The sequence below is a fragment of the Sylvia atricapilla genome, chromosome 19, assembly GCF_009819655.1.
Source record: "Sylvia atricapilla isolate bSylAtr1 chromosome 19, bSylAtr1.pri, whole genome shotgun sequence".
In the NCBI taxonomy this organism is placed as follows: Eukaryota; Metazoa; Chordata; class Aves; order Passeriformes; family Sylviidae; genus Sylvia; species Sylvia atricapilla.
This window is the reverse complement of record NC_089158.1, coordinates 4,434,407-4,448,592: the sequence shown is the minus strand read 5'-3', so window position 1 is coordinate 4,448,592 and position 14,186 is coordinate 4,434,407. Positions and strand designations below refer to the sequence as shown.

At 48.1% G+C, this 14,186-nt stretch overlaps 1 protein-coding gene across 1 annotated transcript in view; it reads right to left on the bottom strand.

Annotated features, from left to right (window-relative positions):
- ZNF618 (zinc finger protein 618) overlaps positions 1-12,311 on the bottom strand; it is a 69,127-nt gene extending 56,816 nt beyond the window's left edge. Inside the window, exons 1-3 of the mRNA XM_066332572.1 lie at positions 12,061-12,311; positions 7,948-8,043; positions 4,810-4,887 (exon numbers count right to left, since the gene is read on the bottom strand). Coding sequence (XP_066188669.1) covers positions 4,810-4,887; positions 7,948-8,043; positions 12,061-12,226 — 340 coding nt within the window. The 5' untranslated portion in view covers positions 12,227-12,311. The remainder of the gene's footprint in view (positions 1-4,809; positions 4,888-7,947; positions 8,044-12,060) is intronic.
- Between the last annotated feature and the right edge of the window lie 1,875 nt (positions 12,312-14,186).

The following is a 14,186-nucleotide window of genomic DNA, read 5'->3' as shown; positions in this document are numbered from 1 at the left end:
CTGCTGCAGATTGGGAAATATGCACAGGAAAAATGGATCTTGGGATCAGGGCATGGAGCAATGGATCTCCCCAAAATCTTCTGATATTTTCAGTAACAAATAAACAAATGAACCTCAACTTTCTATGGCTCAGGAACACCATCTTTCCTCAGGGATGGTTATTCATCTATTATATTTCTACTCCTCACCTCAAAATCCTTTCAGTGACAGAATCGCTTAAACTCAGACTACAAAAAATGTGCACTTTGGAAAAACGTGTTTTTCCATATTCACCATTGGAATGAGTCATCTTCCTTTTCATATTTTTTGAATTGAGCAGAACCCGTTCTTGGAAAACATTGAAAATCTGAAACTTGAAAAGCTTTGAGAAGTTTTTTAACAACCGGTGAAACTCAAAACTTGGCCTGAAGAACCCAGCCCCACTCAGAGCATCCAGGGTCTGTTCTGGTGAGGGGCAGCCCTGTGGGGAGGACATGGAGAGCTGATGGGCTTGGAGGGAGGCAATGCAACAACTTACAATGTAAATAAATAATAATGAAAAATAACTTGAGCAAAATCAGCAGTCAGCCCAGAAAAGCTTATCTGGAAACAGAGAACTTCCACCAATTCTTGGGCTAGAGGCAATATATCCTGCGAGGGTTAAACTCGAGCCTTGCTATTTTCTTTCTTTGCTTTTGGAAGAATTCTCCTTTGGGTACAAATCTCCCTTGCTTGGCCTTAGCCCAGAGGTTTATAAATTTGCTGTTTGAAAGTCTAATAAGCAATTTCAGCCTTTTTTTCTTTTTTTTTTTTTTTTTTTTTTTTTTTGGAGTTATCTGAAAGTGAAATAATTTTCCTGACTCAAAACATGCAGATGCTTTGCTGCTCATGTTGCTTAAACACGACCCAACCGTACAAAGCAGAACTTTCTAGCTGACTAACTCCTGAAGGCAATCCAAACCTTTTAATGACCTGAAAAACCCCACACAGCTAAAATAAAAGCACCGTAAGCAAAACATTTTTAAGCCCTGGGTTGCGTGTAGGCGAAGCGGTAACATTTGGGACAGAGCCTTCCATGGGCAGCAGGAACGCGCAGCCTCTCTGCTCCAGCTGAACTCCAGCAGGAGGAAGGAGCCGGGATCCTGCGGGGCAGCACAGCAGCTCACAAAGGAGCCTTTCAGCTCCATGATGTAACTTTTTTGTCGGGTTTCTTCTTTATTTTATTTGTGAGTTGAGGAGGCAAAGGGGAAGGAACACAACCTTTTCCTTTCTTCCTCGATGAAACGTAGCGGGGAGGTTTCTTTACCTCCGTTTCTGGTTCTTTGCAGAACCCTTACACGGGGATTTCCGTGCCTGGATCTCGGCTTTCGGGGGAAAGCAGAATGGGAACTTGGCCCTGCGATATCCTGAAGCAGAGCTGCCTCAGCCCTTCTGCAAACTGCCAGAGCAGTCCTTCCCTGAAATTCTCCAGCCAGTGCTCAGCACCAGAGGGAAGGCTCAATAAACTCAGAAAATGCCCTGTTTTATAATATAAACTCCCCTGCTCCTGAAGGCAGACATGAAAAGAAATCAGCCTTTAGAACACGGGTCACCTCCAACGCAACTTGTCTGCCACAGAGAGCTGAAGTGGAGGCAGGTGCAGCTATAAAAAAAAAATCCAGAAAATTTCCAAAAAAAATGCTCATTGGAAAGAAAAATGCGATGTTGCCAGGGCAGAACTCTTCATGTTGAACTGAACAGCTCAGAGAATGAGAAGACATTAAGTTTTGCACAGGGCAAAACAAGCAGTGGATAAGGATGGATTGACTGCACAAGTAGAGAGGGTGACAGACCTTCCTCCTGCTCTAAGGCCCAGGTGCACCTTGGATACAAAAACCAGCTCAGAAATAACCCAGGTCAAAGCAAGGACAACTAGAGGTCCCCAAACCTTACATTTTGTGTCACTGAGTGGTGACAGATGGGCTGGTGACACAGATGTTTTGTTCTGTCCCAAAGGTCCAAAGCAGATCAACACCAGTTTCTCTGCTCTCCCCTGGCCCGAGCCTTTTCTGTCTCCTGCTCTGTCACCTGCAGCACCATCCCAGGACTTGGCCAAGGCCCGTTAGTGACACAGGACCCACATAGACAAGCAGAGAGCAGAGGTGTGGGATGGGGTGTATCATTCAGAAAATCACAAAGAGCAGCTATTGCTGCTGGGATGGCAAAAAAATCCTCAGGAGAAGAAAGGGGCCTCAGTTTGTTCTAGCTCCTCTAATGCTGAGCTGGTGAGTCTCCCAGGATCAGGCCAACTTTGGGAAAGGAAGATGTTACATGACTGATGTCTGGCATCCAGAAAATCCATCCTGCAATGAGGGAATCCAGGTCCTGCCATTGCAGTCCGGCTGCTGCCTCATCCAGCCAGAAAGAAATGACTGAAGGTTCCAGGATTGGAGTTTCTGGCAGCTGAGAACTGCACAGACTGAGCCAAGGGAGCTCACATTGCAGAGCTTCGAGGAAAGCAGCCCTGGGAGAGCTGGCTGCCAGTGCCCTGGCACTGGATCTGAGACATGGACTGGAAATCACAGGGAGAACAGGAACGTGCAGGGTGACACCCTCAGTTCCGATCTCACCACGTTATCCCACACTTCTCACCCTGGCAGCACCAGCTCCTTCTCCTCTATGAAGCCTTGGGGCAATAAAATCTTTCACAAAAATCCCCTTCACTCCTGCAATCTTCTGCCATCCCAGCACCATTCTTGGTCCAGTCCATGCACAACTTACACTGGTAATACCACACAGAGCTTTCATCCAAAGAATCCTTCCTTATTTTTTCCTACCTGTCCTTAACCTTTCCCAGCAGGTTATTCCTCTGCAGCCAGGCACACAATGCCTCAGCCCCCTGGGAGAATCCCACTGCCAGAGCTGCATCGTGTTTGCAGTTTCATTTCTTGCTGAAGAGTGTAGATGAATAAATAACTCATTTGTATTTTTATTGTCTTAAGACAATTTGAATGCACCGTAAATGTTACTACTACATGCATCCATTTACAGTAACATAAACCAACACTTTCTCAGTGTCACGGATATAAATTCTGCTTCTCCAGCACTGATGTGAGAATTAGTGATAAATTTCCACATTCAGAATTTCAAAAATTTCCATCTTCTTCAACTACTCGTGACAAAGACCTTGGAAGCAAAAGGTAAAGTCATGTCTCCACTGAATTCATGTCAAAACTATGGATATCAAATGTACAGGTCTACGATGATGCACCCATATAATTTAATATATTGCTTAATTTCATTATCAAAATATAAATAAATACAGACTAATCAGATCACACATCAGGAGGTGACCTCATACTAAAAGAGCTCCTAAAATTCCAGCCAAATTAAAGATCCCACAGTGCTTGGGGAAGAGAAGTAAAATAAAAGCAATCCTTGTCCCACATTTAAATGCTACAATTACTATTGCAAAATTATTGCAATGCTGTGATGTAATGGTAAAGCATATCTCTGTTGGTTTAGGGATTTTTTTCCTTAAGCTGCAGAGCAAAGCCACTTGAAGCCACATTTAAAGGACTTTAAGGAATTTTGTTGGTATTTAGAAAAGAAATACCAGCATGAAAAAACAATTCTGTGTAACCAGAGGTGCAGAAGCAGCTCTGTGATATTAAACAGCACACAAGAAATACGCAACCATGCAATTAAGGATGTGTTATGAGACTGTGACAAACTCTGAGCAGTTAAGGATGCATGTTTACTCCTCAGCTGTGCATGTGCTGACTTTTGAGAGTTTGAGCATTTAAAACTTAATATTAGCCTTTATTATTCCTGGATTTTCAACCACTGGTTACACCTGAGGAGCTAAAGCAGATGCTCCTGCCAGCCTGGCACAGTGACTCCAGTGCTCACCTCTGGGGACAGGAAACAAACCCAGAGGAAGGCTTAGGAGGAGCTGCTTTCCAGTCCCTGCTGTTGTGGTTTTTCAGAGCTCCAAATCCTGCAAACTACACTTTGAATAAACCACCTCAAACTTTCACATTTCTGCAATTAAGCAACATTGGATTGTTCAGTCTTACAGAAAACTCAGATCAAGCCACTCCTGACAAAGCACAAGACCTTTCCTGCACACTGTGCATTTGGGAAGTGACCTCAGCTGACAGCAGGGGCACAGGGACAGCTCAAGGAGCATTTTGACTGAACATTAAAATACAGCAGTCACAGTGCCCATATCTGATTTATATCCTGCCAGGCTGACTTCTCAGGGATGGATGGAACTCCCAGCTGGGCAGGAGCACAGAGCACCTCAGGGAGATGCCAGCACACTGCTGGCACTGGGACACGCCAGGTGAAACTGTGAGCTGAGCTCCCCCTGCACACAAGTGATGCCCTTGTAAATACTACCCCAAACACAGGAGCTGCTCCTGGCCTGGGGAGAAATATTGCTGCAGTAAAGAGCCACAAAGCTGAGACAGCCCCAAAGTTTAGCATTGGCCTCCTCTCAGTGGGACACCCCAGAGAAGAATTACTGGGGACTAGGGAAGTAGCAGAGCAACATTCAAGACCTTCCTGAAAATAAAAATGAAAGCACAAAATATCCTGGAAAGGACCCTCCAGGTGTCCAACTCCTGTCCCTGCCCAGAGCCCCACCAATCCCACCCTGGGCATCCCTGGCAGCGCTGGCCAAAGGCTCCTGGAGCTCTGGCAGCCTCGGGGCCGTGCCCATTCCCTGGGGAGCCTGGGCAGTGCCAGCACCCTCTGGGGGAAGAACCTTTCCCTCATCTCCAGCCTCAGCCTGCCCTGAACCTGTGTTATCCCAGGACTCCCAAGATTCCAGCAGGACTGAGATACCTCTGTGTGCTCGCACATGGGTCTGGAAACAGTTGTAATACTTGTATTTCTTCCCACATATTCCACACTCATAAGACCCTGAAAAACAAGAGAGAGAAGCACACATCACCATGAGAGATCAGTAGAAACAGCCTCCCTGCACACTGGTCCGTCAATTCTGGACAAAGGGGTGCACTTTGCAGCAGAGTAATTTTTGGAAGGTTCATGGAGATAAATGCAGGAAATCACTATCCCAGACACTATTCTTTCTTTCAGCCTCTTTTCTTTAATCTCTTTAAGACTCCTTGGCATATTATCCTGAACTTACATTTTCAGTGTATCTTTTTAACTTTGCTAACGTGAAAGGGCGGCTCTCAAAATAGCCTGACTTATAATTTTATAATAATGACTAATGTTTCCTATGGACAGAAATAACCATGAATTACTTTTCAATAAGTTCCTAGTAGCTGGGAAAAAATCCTTTTCAACTGAAAAAAGAAGGCAATATGTTATCTCAAGGCCAGGAGTTTTCAAAATTTCTCAAGAAATGCACAATGTACAAATTTCCCAAGAAACCCACAGAGATTTGGTAAATATCCACCCAGAGGAAACCAAATAGATACAAATAGAACTTTTGCCCTTTTTAAGGAAAAGCACATGACCACAGTAGTCTCTCTTCTCAATTTGTGTCTCTAATTCCAGAAAATACACATCTGCAAACAGTCTTTTGAAATGAAACCAGAGGAGCAGAGCTGGGAGAGCCATTTGTAATGACGAAGTTATGCCATGAATTTAGACTCTGCTGTTATTGAACAGGCAGATAGAAATTTCCTTAGATTTGTTACTTGAGTTGATTCAATCTGTTTTTTTGTTTTTTTTTTTTTTTTTTCTACTTCACTTTGTTGCACAGGCTATAAATTCACTTTCCAGGCTCTTATTTGCAGAATGCACTGAATTTCTTAACTGTCCACCAGAGCTGTGGAACTAGTATCCCTATGGTGCTCTTTGAGAGGGTGAGAGCATCACTTGACTGGAGAGGAGGTTGGAGAAAAAAGGGCTGAATTAATTCGATATGAATGCAGAATTTCATTTCCTGGCACCTTTCCTCACACGACCTTGAAACAATCTTTTCCTGACCATGCCAAACTGCAAAACTCAGGGAGCAGGCACAAATGAGAACAAAAACATTGACACACATCCAGATAAACATTCCCAAACAGCATTTCACAGCAATACTCACCTGGAGCTACTCAAAGGAACAAACTCAGGGTGCTGTCTGAACACACTATGCCCACGGTCCTTTTTCCCCTTCCCGTGTCTCATGCTTATAGCCTGGGAAGAAAACACCTCCCTTCAGAGTGTCAGAGCCCTGAATTCCTGCCTCTCGCTGATAGCACCACTTGGGGCTGTCTCCTGAGCTGGGGAGGCTCCTTTGTCACTGATGCTGAAAGAGGCTATTCGCCACAGTCTGATACACCAGAGTACCCAGCTGAAAAAATACTCACATATTCTGATAGCACAGGCACTTGGCTGTGTCTGATCTGCTCCAGAGCATTTTTATAATCCTACTTCACTGTATTTTATATAGATACACATCTGTGGGACAGTCACCACCTGTGGTCACTGCACACAGGCTGCCTGAGCGAAACCTGGGATATCAGCAGGTCAGCAGCGTTTGCCAGCCCTCATTCCCAGGCTCAAAGACTGATTATTTTCACCACCAGCCTCCAAATTATTTTCTGGAAACTCCTGGAGTTGGAGCCCCAAAGCAGCAGATGAGAGCACTCACCATCCTCTGGGCCTGCAAAGAGGAGCCCTGAGCACAGCTGAGGTTCAGCTGAAGCAGCAGCACGATGGGACTGATGCCCACCCATATCCCAACAGCGCTGGCTGCTCATGAAGCACTGGGAAGAACTGAAATGAGTCCAGAGTTAATCACTGGGCTGAAGCCCCTCTGTCCTGGAGCCAGGCTGGGAGAGTTCATCTGGAGAAAAGAAGGCTCCAGGAGACCTAGGCTTCCAGGGCCTGAAGGGGCTCCAGGAGAGCTGCAGAGGGACTGGGGACAAGGGCTGGAGGGACAGGACACAGGGAATGGCTCCCACTGCCAGAGGGCAGGGCTGGATGGGAGATTGGGCAGGAATTGTTCCCTGGCAGGGTGGGCAGGGCTGGCACAGGGTGCCCAGAGCAGCTGTGGCTGCCCCTGGATCCCTGGCAGTGCCCAAGGCCAGGCTGGATGGGGCTTGGAGCAGCCTGGGACAGTGGAAGGTGACCCTGCCCATGGGAGGCCCCTTCCAGCCCAAAGCATTCTGTGATTCTGTGAGTTGGTGCAAACAGATCAAACACAGTGAGGGGCTCTAGGATTTTTTCCCATTTTTATTGTATTTCCGACTTCCTCTGGAGACAATCTGGCACATAAATGTGTTGGCTGTGCAGAAGTTCTCCAAGAAGGTCAGCTGTCCAGGTGACTGTGCAGTGCCTTCCTTCTGCACTGTGAGCCTGAGCAGAGGCTGCAGCCCTGGTGCTGGGGCTGTGCTGGACACCAGGGACAGGAGCTGAGGCAGGACAGGGACCACATGTCCCAGGCCAGGGCTTTTGTGCAGGTGTCCTGAAGCTCCCAGGGCTCAAGTAGAACCTAGGGGAGGTTGGAGTCAACTTTGAGTGGGAAACCTGCACTCAGCCCCTGCCCAGGGGTGGTAGAGCAGGTGCTCCAGGGAGTTGGGGAGGGTGTGAGGGAGGTGTGTTACAGACCTGAGGCAGAGACACAACTGAGCAGCCACAACAGCTGTGTGCTCAGCCCACCACAAGCCTTCACATTAGAGAAAGGAAGGGTGACTTGCCACAAAAGGTGTGCTGTTAGTGTGGAGGAAAGGAAAAGTGGAGGAAGGACATCACTGTGTGTTAAGGCCTTGCAGAGAACATCCCCACGTGGCCCTGGAACACCAGCAGCGAGGTCACTGTCCACTCAGGGTGTGTCATGCAGGTCACAGCTGGAGGTAGCAGGAGGGGAGATGGGGAAGGTTTGGGGTTAGTTGGTGCACTCAGTTGGGCTGGGCTTTTCCTGAGCCTCGCAGCTGAAATCTGGGCAATGCACCCATTGCTTCCAGAGCTTCCTTTGCTCCCTGAGCCCTGGTTAGACTTTCACACCCTTCCATCACATACCGGACGTGTATCTCAATGCATGGTCAAAAATCCAGGTCCCTGAATATCGATTTCGTGTATATCCAACGGGAGAGCCACGTTCCACTGCTTTTCCATCTAAATTGTGCAAAAAGAAATCAGAAAAAAGCCCTTAAAGTGGATGCATTTCCAAGGAATAATGATGGGTAAGCCTATTAAAAATTTCCAAGACCCACGTGTCCTTGTGGCTTCCTGACAAGATGTCAGAGGTCTCACAGAATTTCCTAAGGCTTCTGCAGTGCTGTTTTACCTCACCAGGGAGAATCCAAAGTGCTCTTGAATTTCATATGCTGAGCAGCTCAGCAACTGAAACATCAGCACCATGGCATGAACCCAATGTGTGCATGGGAGATGGGCAGAGGAGCTCAGAGCAGAAGGATTTTCTCTTCACTCTGTCTCAGGAACATTTCTGATTTAATGCATTACTTAAAAAGTCCTCTCCAAAATGTTCCTCGTAAAGCACCAGACTGGGTGAGCAGATTGAGAGCTTAAGGAGTCTTGTATCAAACTTCTCCTGATCAGCTCATAGATAACTGGACACAAATACTGACCTAATGCTATTCCCAACAGGAGGAAATGATGACATCTGACAGTCTCTCCCTCTTTCTCCCAAATTACAACCAAGTGCCCTTTGCTTTTCCTCTCCTCTCCAGACAGCTCCATGGTGGGACCTGTGTGCCTCCCTGCCCTGACTTCCCCTGCCCTGAGAAGTGTCCATGTGCTGGGGCTCTTCAAATGACCCTGGCCTGAGGTCAGCACATGAATCTTGCCAGAAGAAAGAGAAGAAGAGGAAATGTGGCACCTCTGAGCTGTGCAGGGCAGGAACCCCCACCCCAGGGGTGGTACTGTGGGGTTCCAGGTGGGTCAGGGGTGGAGCAGGGGATCAGCTGCAGCTGACAGCAGCCAGGTGAGAGCCAACCTCTCCACTGGCTTCCTCTGCTTGGGATGCCAGAGGGGGATCCCACAGGATTGAAAGACTTTTGTGGAAAAGCAGCTGAAAGGAAAATGGTCGAAACCCACAAAAAGCTCTTTGTCTTGGGGACTGTGGCCGCTCTCCCCAGTACATCCCACAACCATCCCACCCAGTACAGCTCCTCTCAGCCCCCACGGGGTTTGGGGTGCTCCACAAGGAAGGAGGCAAGAGTCTGGAGTAGTCCAAAGTGCCAGGAGAGACAGGAGTTGGTGCAAGCAAACAGGAGGCAAAAGACACAAGGCCTGGTTTGATGTAAATGCTGCAAGGGAATAGCAGCAACTGAGCTGGGAATCCCTGTTATAAATTGCTCCAAGTAACAACTAAAAATATAAATAGAGCAGATGTGTGACTCAGAAAAGAGACGTAAATCTTGTAATGTGCATTTCAGCCGAGTCCCAAGGCTGAGCCCTGCAGAAAAGCTGTCACTTGGAGCCACATGTGCCCTGAACCTTCAGCACCGTGGTCATGGCTCAGACACATCCCCCATTTAACCAACTGTCCCCAGCACACTCTGAAAGGAGACAGGCTGGGGGCCAGCAATTCCACACAGAGGAGAGGGGCTCAGTCACTCCTGATTCACCACTTCATCAGGAATTGCTATAAAAATAACCATTTTCAACATCTCCAGTCCCAGCTTCCCTGATGAAGATGAAAAAAACCCTACCAAAGCCTTGCCTGTCTGCACAGAGGAAGTGATTGAGATACAGGGCTCCCAGAGCCCAGGGCAAGGAAAGCTCCTGGAAGTGCTGGGCAGCAGCAGCAGAGTCACAAAGCCTTTGCTCCAGAGGCAAGAGGCACCAGCAGCATCAGCAGGTCACACTTTCAGGCTGCTCCAGTGCAGCAGCTGGAATGGCCAGTGGAGCAGCTGGAATGGCCAGTGGAGCACTGGCACACGGGGCACATTCCTGGTGTGTGCAGAGCTGGGCACAGTGCCTGTGTGTGACTGCCATGGGGGGACAGAGGGGACCAGAGCTCAGCAGACACAAGGAGCTGCTCTCTGGGCACCATGGGCTGTGCACACGGAGCACAGGACCTGATGGCCAAACAGGAGTTATTCAAAGGCACCTCCCCAAACGTGAGGGTCATGTGAACGGCAGACAGGGGCACTTCCAGGGCTCTGTTCACAAAGGAATTGGCACCAACCCCCATCACCTCCAGACCAAACTGCCTTTAAAGAAGCTCAGCTTTACAATGACCAATATAATGGGTGTTTCACTGGAAAAGGCCCTTCCAGATAGAAGCTCTCAAGGTCATATGGCTTTCAGCAACTTGTAACTGGTCAATGAATCTGTCCTTCTCCCTACAGTGTCCATACGTTGTGAGTGACCCCCTCACACCAGTCTGTCCCCAATGCTCTCCACAGGGACAACACAGAATCACAGAACCATGGAATAGCCCAAACTGAAGGGACCCACAGGGATCAAGTCCTGACCTTGCCCAGACCCCCAACAATCCCACCCTGGGCATCCCTGGCAGCGCTGTCCAAAGGCTCCTGGAGCTCTGGCAGCCTCGGGGCCGTGCCCATTCCCTGGGGAGCCTGGGCAGTGCCAGCACCCTCTGGGGGAAGGACCTTTCCCTCATCTCCAGCCCAACCCTGGCCCAGCTCCAGCTGTTCCCTGTCACAGCGAGCAGAGATCAGAGCTGTCCCTTGGGAGGAACTGAAGCCCCTGGCTGAGGTCTCTCCTCAGTCTGCTGTGCTGCAGCTGAACAATCCCAGTGCCCTCAGCAGCTCCTCACTGGCTTCCCCTCCACTCCACCCAAGTCAGCTGAGAGCAGAAGTCCCATCCCCACTGCAGAAGCTCAGCTGGGCACCACCATTGCCAGAGGACACCCACTGCACACCAGCTGCTGCTGCCCAGCCAGGGGCTGTGGGGAGAAGAGGGTCCTGCAGGGCAAACACCCAACCTGCAGGTGCTTTCACCAGGGCTGGTGGCTGTGGCTGGACCAGAAGCTCCCATTGCTGCCCATCAGTCATAGCTCCACCTCTCCCTCCCAGGGCACTAGGGATGCTTTTCAGCTTTGCCCATGTAATAATCAAGAGCTGCAGAGGCACAAAAAAACTCTGAAAGTACAGAGAGCATTTCTTCCAAACTGTAAAATCTTTATGTCAGAAATAGTTGTGGACTTCTTCGGCTTTCCCTAGACCTGCACAGACAGCGCTGACCTCCCGCCCTGCTGTGGCTGTCCTGTGGAAAGGACAGGAAGAACAACGGTGCTTCTGAGACAATCACCAGCTGAGGACATCTCCTGGCTTTCTTTCCAGCAGTGTGGACAATGATCAACAAAACCCGGGAGAAAATCCAACATCAATTCCTCTTTTCTCTCCCCCTGCAGGACAAACCGACCCAAACTGCAATGCTGGGCAGCTCAAATCAGCTTCTTCCTGAGTCCCATAAAGGAAACCTGGTCCAAGTGCTTTTCCTTCTTTTTATTAGCAAGTGCCTTTGGATCTCAGACACACTGCAGGGACCTGCTCCGGTCCAGGGACAACAGAGGCAGTGCAGGAGTGGTGCCTTGCCAGGTTCCTGCAGGAAGCCAGCCCCTTTCCCTGGAGCAGGAGGAGAGGACAGTTTGATGTTCACAGAAAAAAGAAAAAGCTGCTTCTCATCACAGTGGGAGGTGGGGTGGGGACAGGAACACCACAGGGCAGTCCAGAGCCAAAGTATTCCCACAACTGACTGATGACTGAAGTGATCAGGAAAACAAACAGCAACCTGTAAAACCTGCTCTTGAGCTCAGACTCATTTATAGAAAGCATCCACATTCCTCGAGCAACTTTCCTCAGAACATCTCAGCTCTTTCTCAAGTTTTCCTTTCGAAGTCCCTTGTCTGTGTCAAACACACCCCCAGCCCTGGGCTCACCAGGTACTGCAGGTGACTGATGGGCAAGTCCCTGAACGTGCCAAAAGAAGATAAGGAGCTTTTTCTTTCCTATCTTGGCTGAGCCTTTAGGGGCAACCAGATGCAAAGATACACAGAAGGTCAATAATCCTGAGCCAGGACCCCAAGACTGATGTTCACCCTGGCTCTGGGCCCTCCAGCAGAGCTGAGTGTCCAGGCACAGCTCTCCAGAGCCTCCTCCTGTCCCCACAGCCCCTGAGGGAAGGGGCCTTGTGCCTTACCGAGCGTCTGCTGGTTGCGCACGCCGCCAATGACCACGCAGATCTCCGCAGGCACATCCCCCGGCCCATCTTTGATGTTCTTGGAATCTTTGGTGTCTTCCTGCCAGATCACCTCCTCGATGTAGTCATCTGGTACCTCTGTCTTCACTTTCACCTCAGTCATCATTCCAGCCTCTTCACTGGGGGAGGACTGAGATGTCACCGAGTCGGAGCCCTCGGGTTTCGGGCTCTGTGGGCTCCTCTTCACACACTCCCTGAAGGGGGAAAGAGAGGAGAGAATGTGAATCCTCAATGCCAAGTGCTCATTTTGTCATCACCAGGACCTAATTCAAAGTACTCTGGTTTATGCAGGTTACTTAAAAGAAGCATATTAATGTGTGTCTGCCATATGTGATAAGTAATTAAAATTTAACAAGACAAAAGCAGTAAAATGATTTGTTAGTAATGAAAATAACCTTAATCATCACAAACAACAGTAGTACTTGTAAACACACTGGACCCCTAAAGAAGGGCACAGAACTTGCCCTGATTACCAGCAGGCCCAGCTCCAGCAGTTCTGACTGCAGGTATTTTACCAACACTAGTCCATACACACAAAGCCATATTCCCCTGTGGGACTGGAGGACATGGGTCACTGGTGGATCTGGCACTGCTGAATTAAGTTTGACTTGATGATCTTCAAGATCTTTTCCAACCTAAACAATTCTATGATTCCCTGACATTTTTAATTTGGAGCTATCTCCACCCTCCATTGCATCCTCTCTTTTATCCCTTCGAGCAACCTGACATCCCCTGGTATTCAGAGGCTTTATTGAACATACACAGTGCTGATCAAAGGGGATCATCTGGAGGATTAGGATATTTAGGGAGACTATGGTGTTATGGACAGATACAACTATTGGGGACGACAGGGAAAGCCTAATGGAGGGGGAAACGGAGAGGGGGTCCACTGTGCTCAGAAACAGGTTAGGAAATAGCATGTGTTTTCATCTGGGAAAGAAAAGCTGGGGATTTGTGAGAGAAAACAATCTAAACAAATATTCAAAACCCTTTCAGAAAAGGAAACTGGACACCTCAAAGGCTGTAAAACAACATCAACAGGTGCTTTGGTGGCAAAAGGCAAAGGGGGTGTGAGCCCACCAGACAAGGATGTAGGAATTAGCCAGTGGAGCATCTTAGCATCACTCTTTATGGACCCCCAATTTTTCATACTGGTTATTAATACACTCCAACATGCAATACAAAGATCAAATAATTGCTGGTTCAGTTTGTGGAGAAATCAGAACTAAATATATAATGGCTCAGACTACCCAGAAACAGAAACCACTGTGACATATTTAGAGTCATGTAAACACCAGGAACAGCCAAAGGTGTTTGAAAATGTTTTAGGCAGAAGTAACAAAATAAAATTAAAAATAGGCTGAACTTATGGATGATCATTAGGTCATGCAACAGTGACAGAAAAAAAAGATCCCATTGCTTGAAACATCATAAAGTTCATCAGGACAAAGTATGAATTACAGTGTTAGAGAAGCAACACCTGCAGTGAGTTCTGACACAGGTTATGGAGCTGCAGAGGAACCAGGATGGTGCAACTGGAGGTGAAAGTGTGGAGCTCCTGGGAGGACAGGGATGGGGATGAGGGGAGCAGAAGAACACAGAACAATGCTCCAGTAATTACTGCCCAACCTCCCACATGGACATGGAGTCACTATTTCGAACTGGGTCAGGCACATCTATTGCCAGAGATTTTATTATTCATCCCTTCATTCTCATTATGGAATGAAATGTACAATTAATAGCCCCTAAACAGAGAGAATTAGCCTTGACCTGCCTTCCCACTCATTTCCTGCCTTCTCACACATACTCCCCCATGCTGTGCTCCCAAAATCATCCAAAGCTCTTAAAAGTGAGAAAGATGGATTGAGACAGAGAAGATGTGGTGGAGAACTGGACAGTCTTTATAGTAATATTATTGGGTGTGCCACAGGCCCATCAATCTCAGCACCCTTCCAAGGGGAAGGCAGTGAGCACAGAATACTCAGGGATCAGAAAAGAGTGGGATTGATTACAGATCAATCTAACCCAGAAGGTTAGAAATGATCTGTATGAAAAGTGATAAAGGC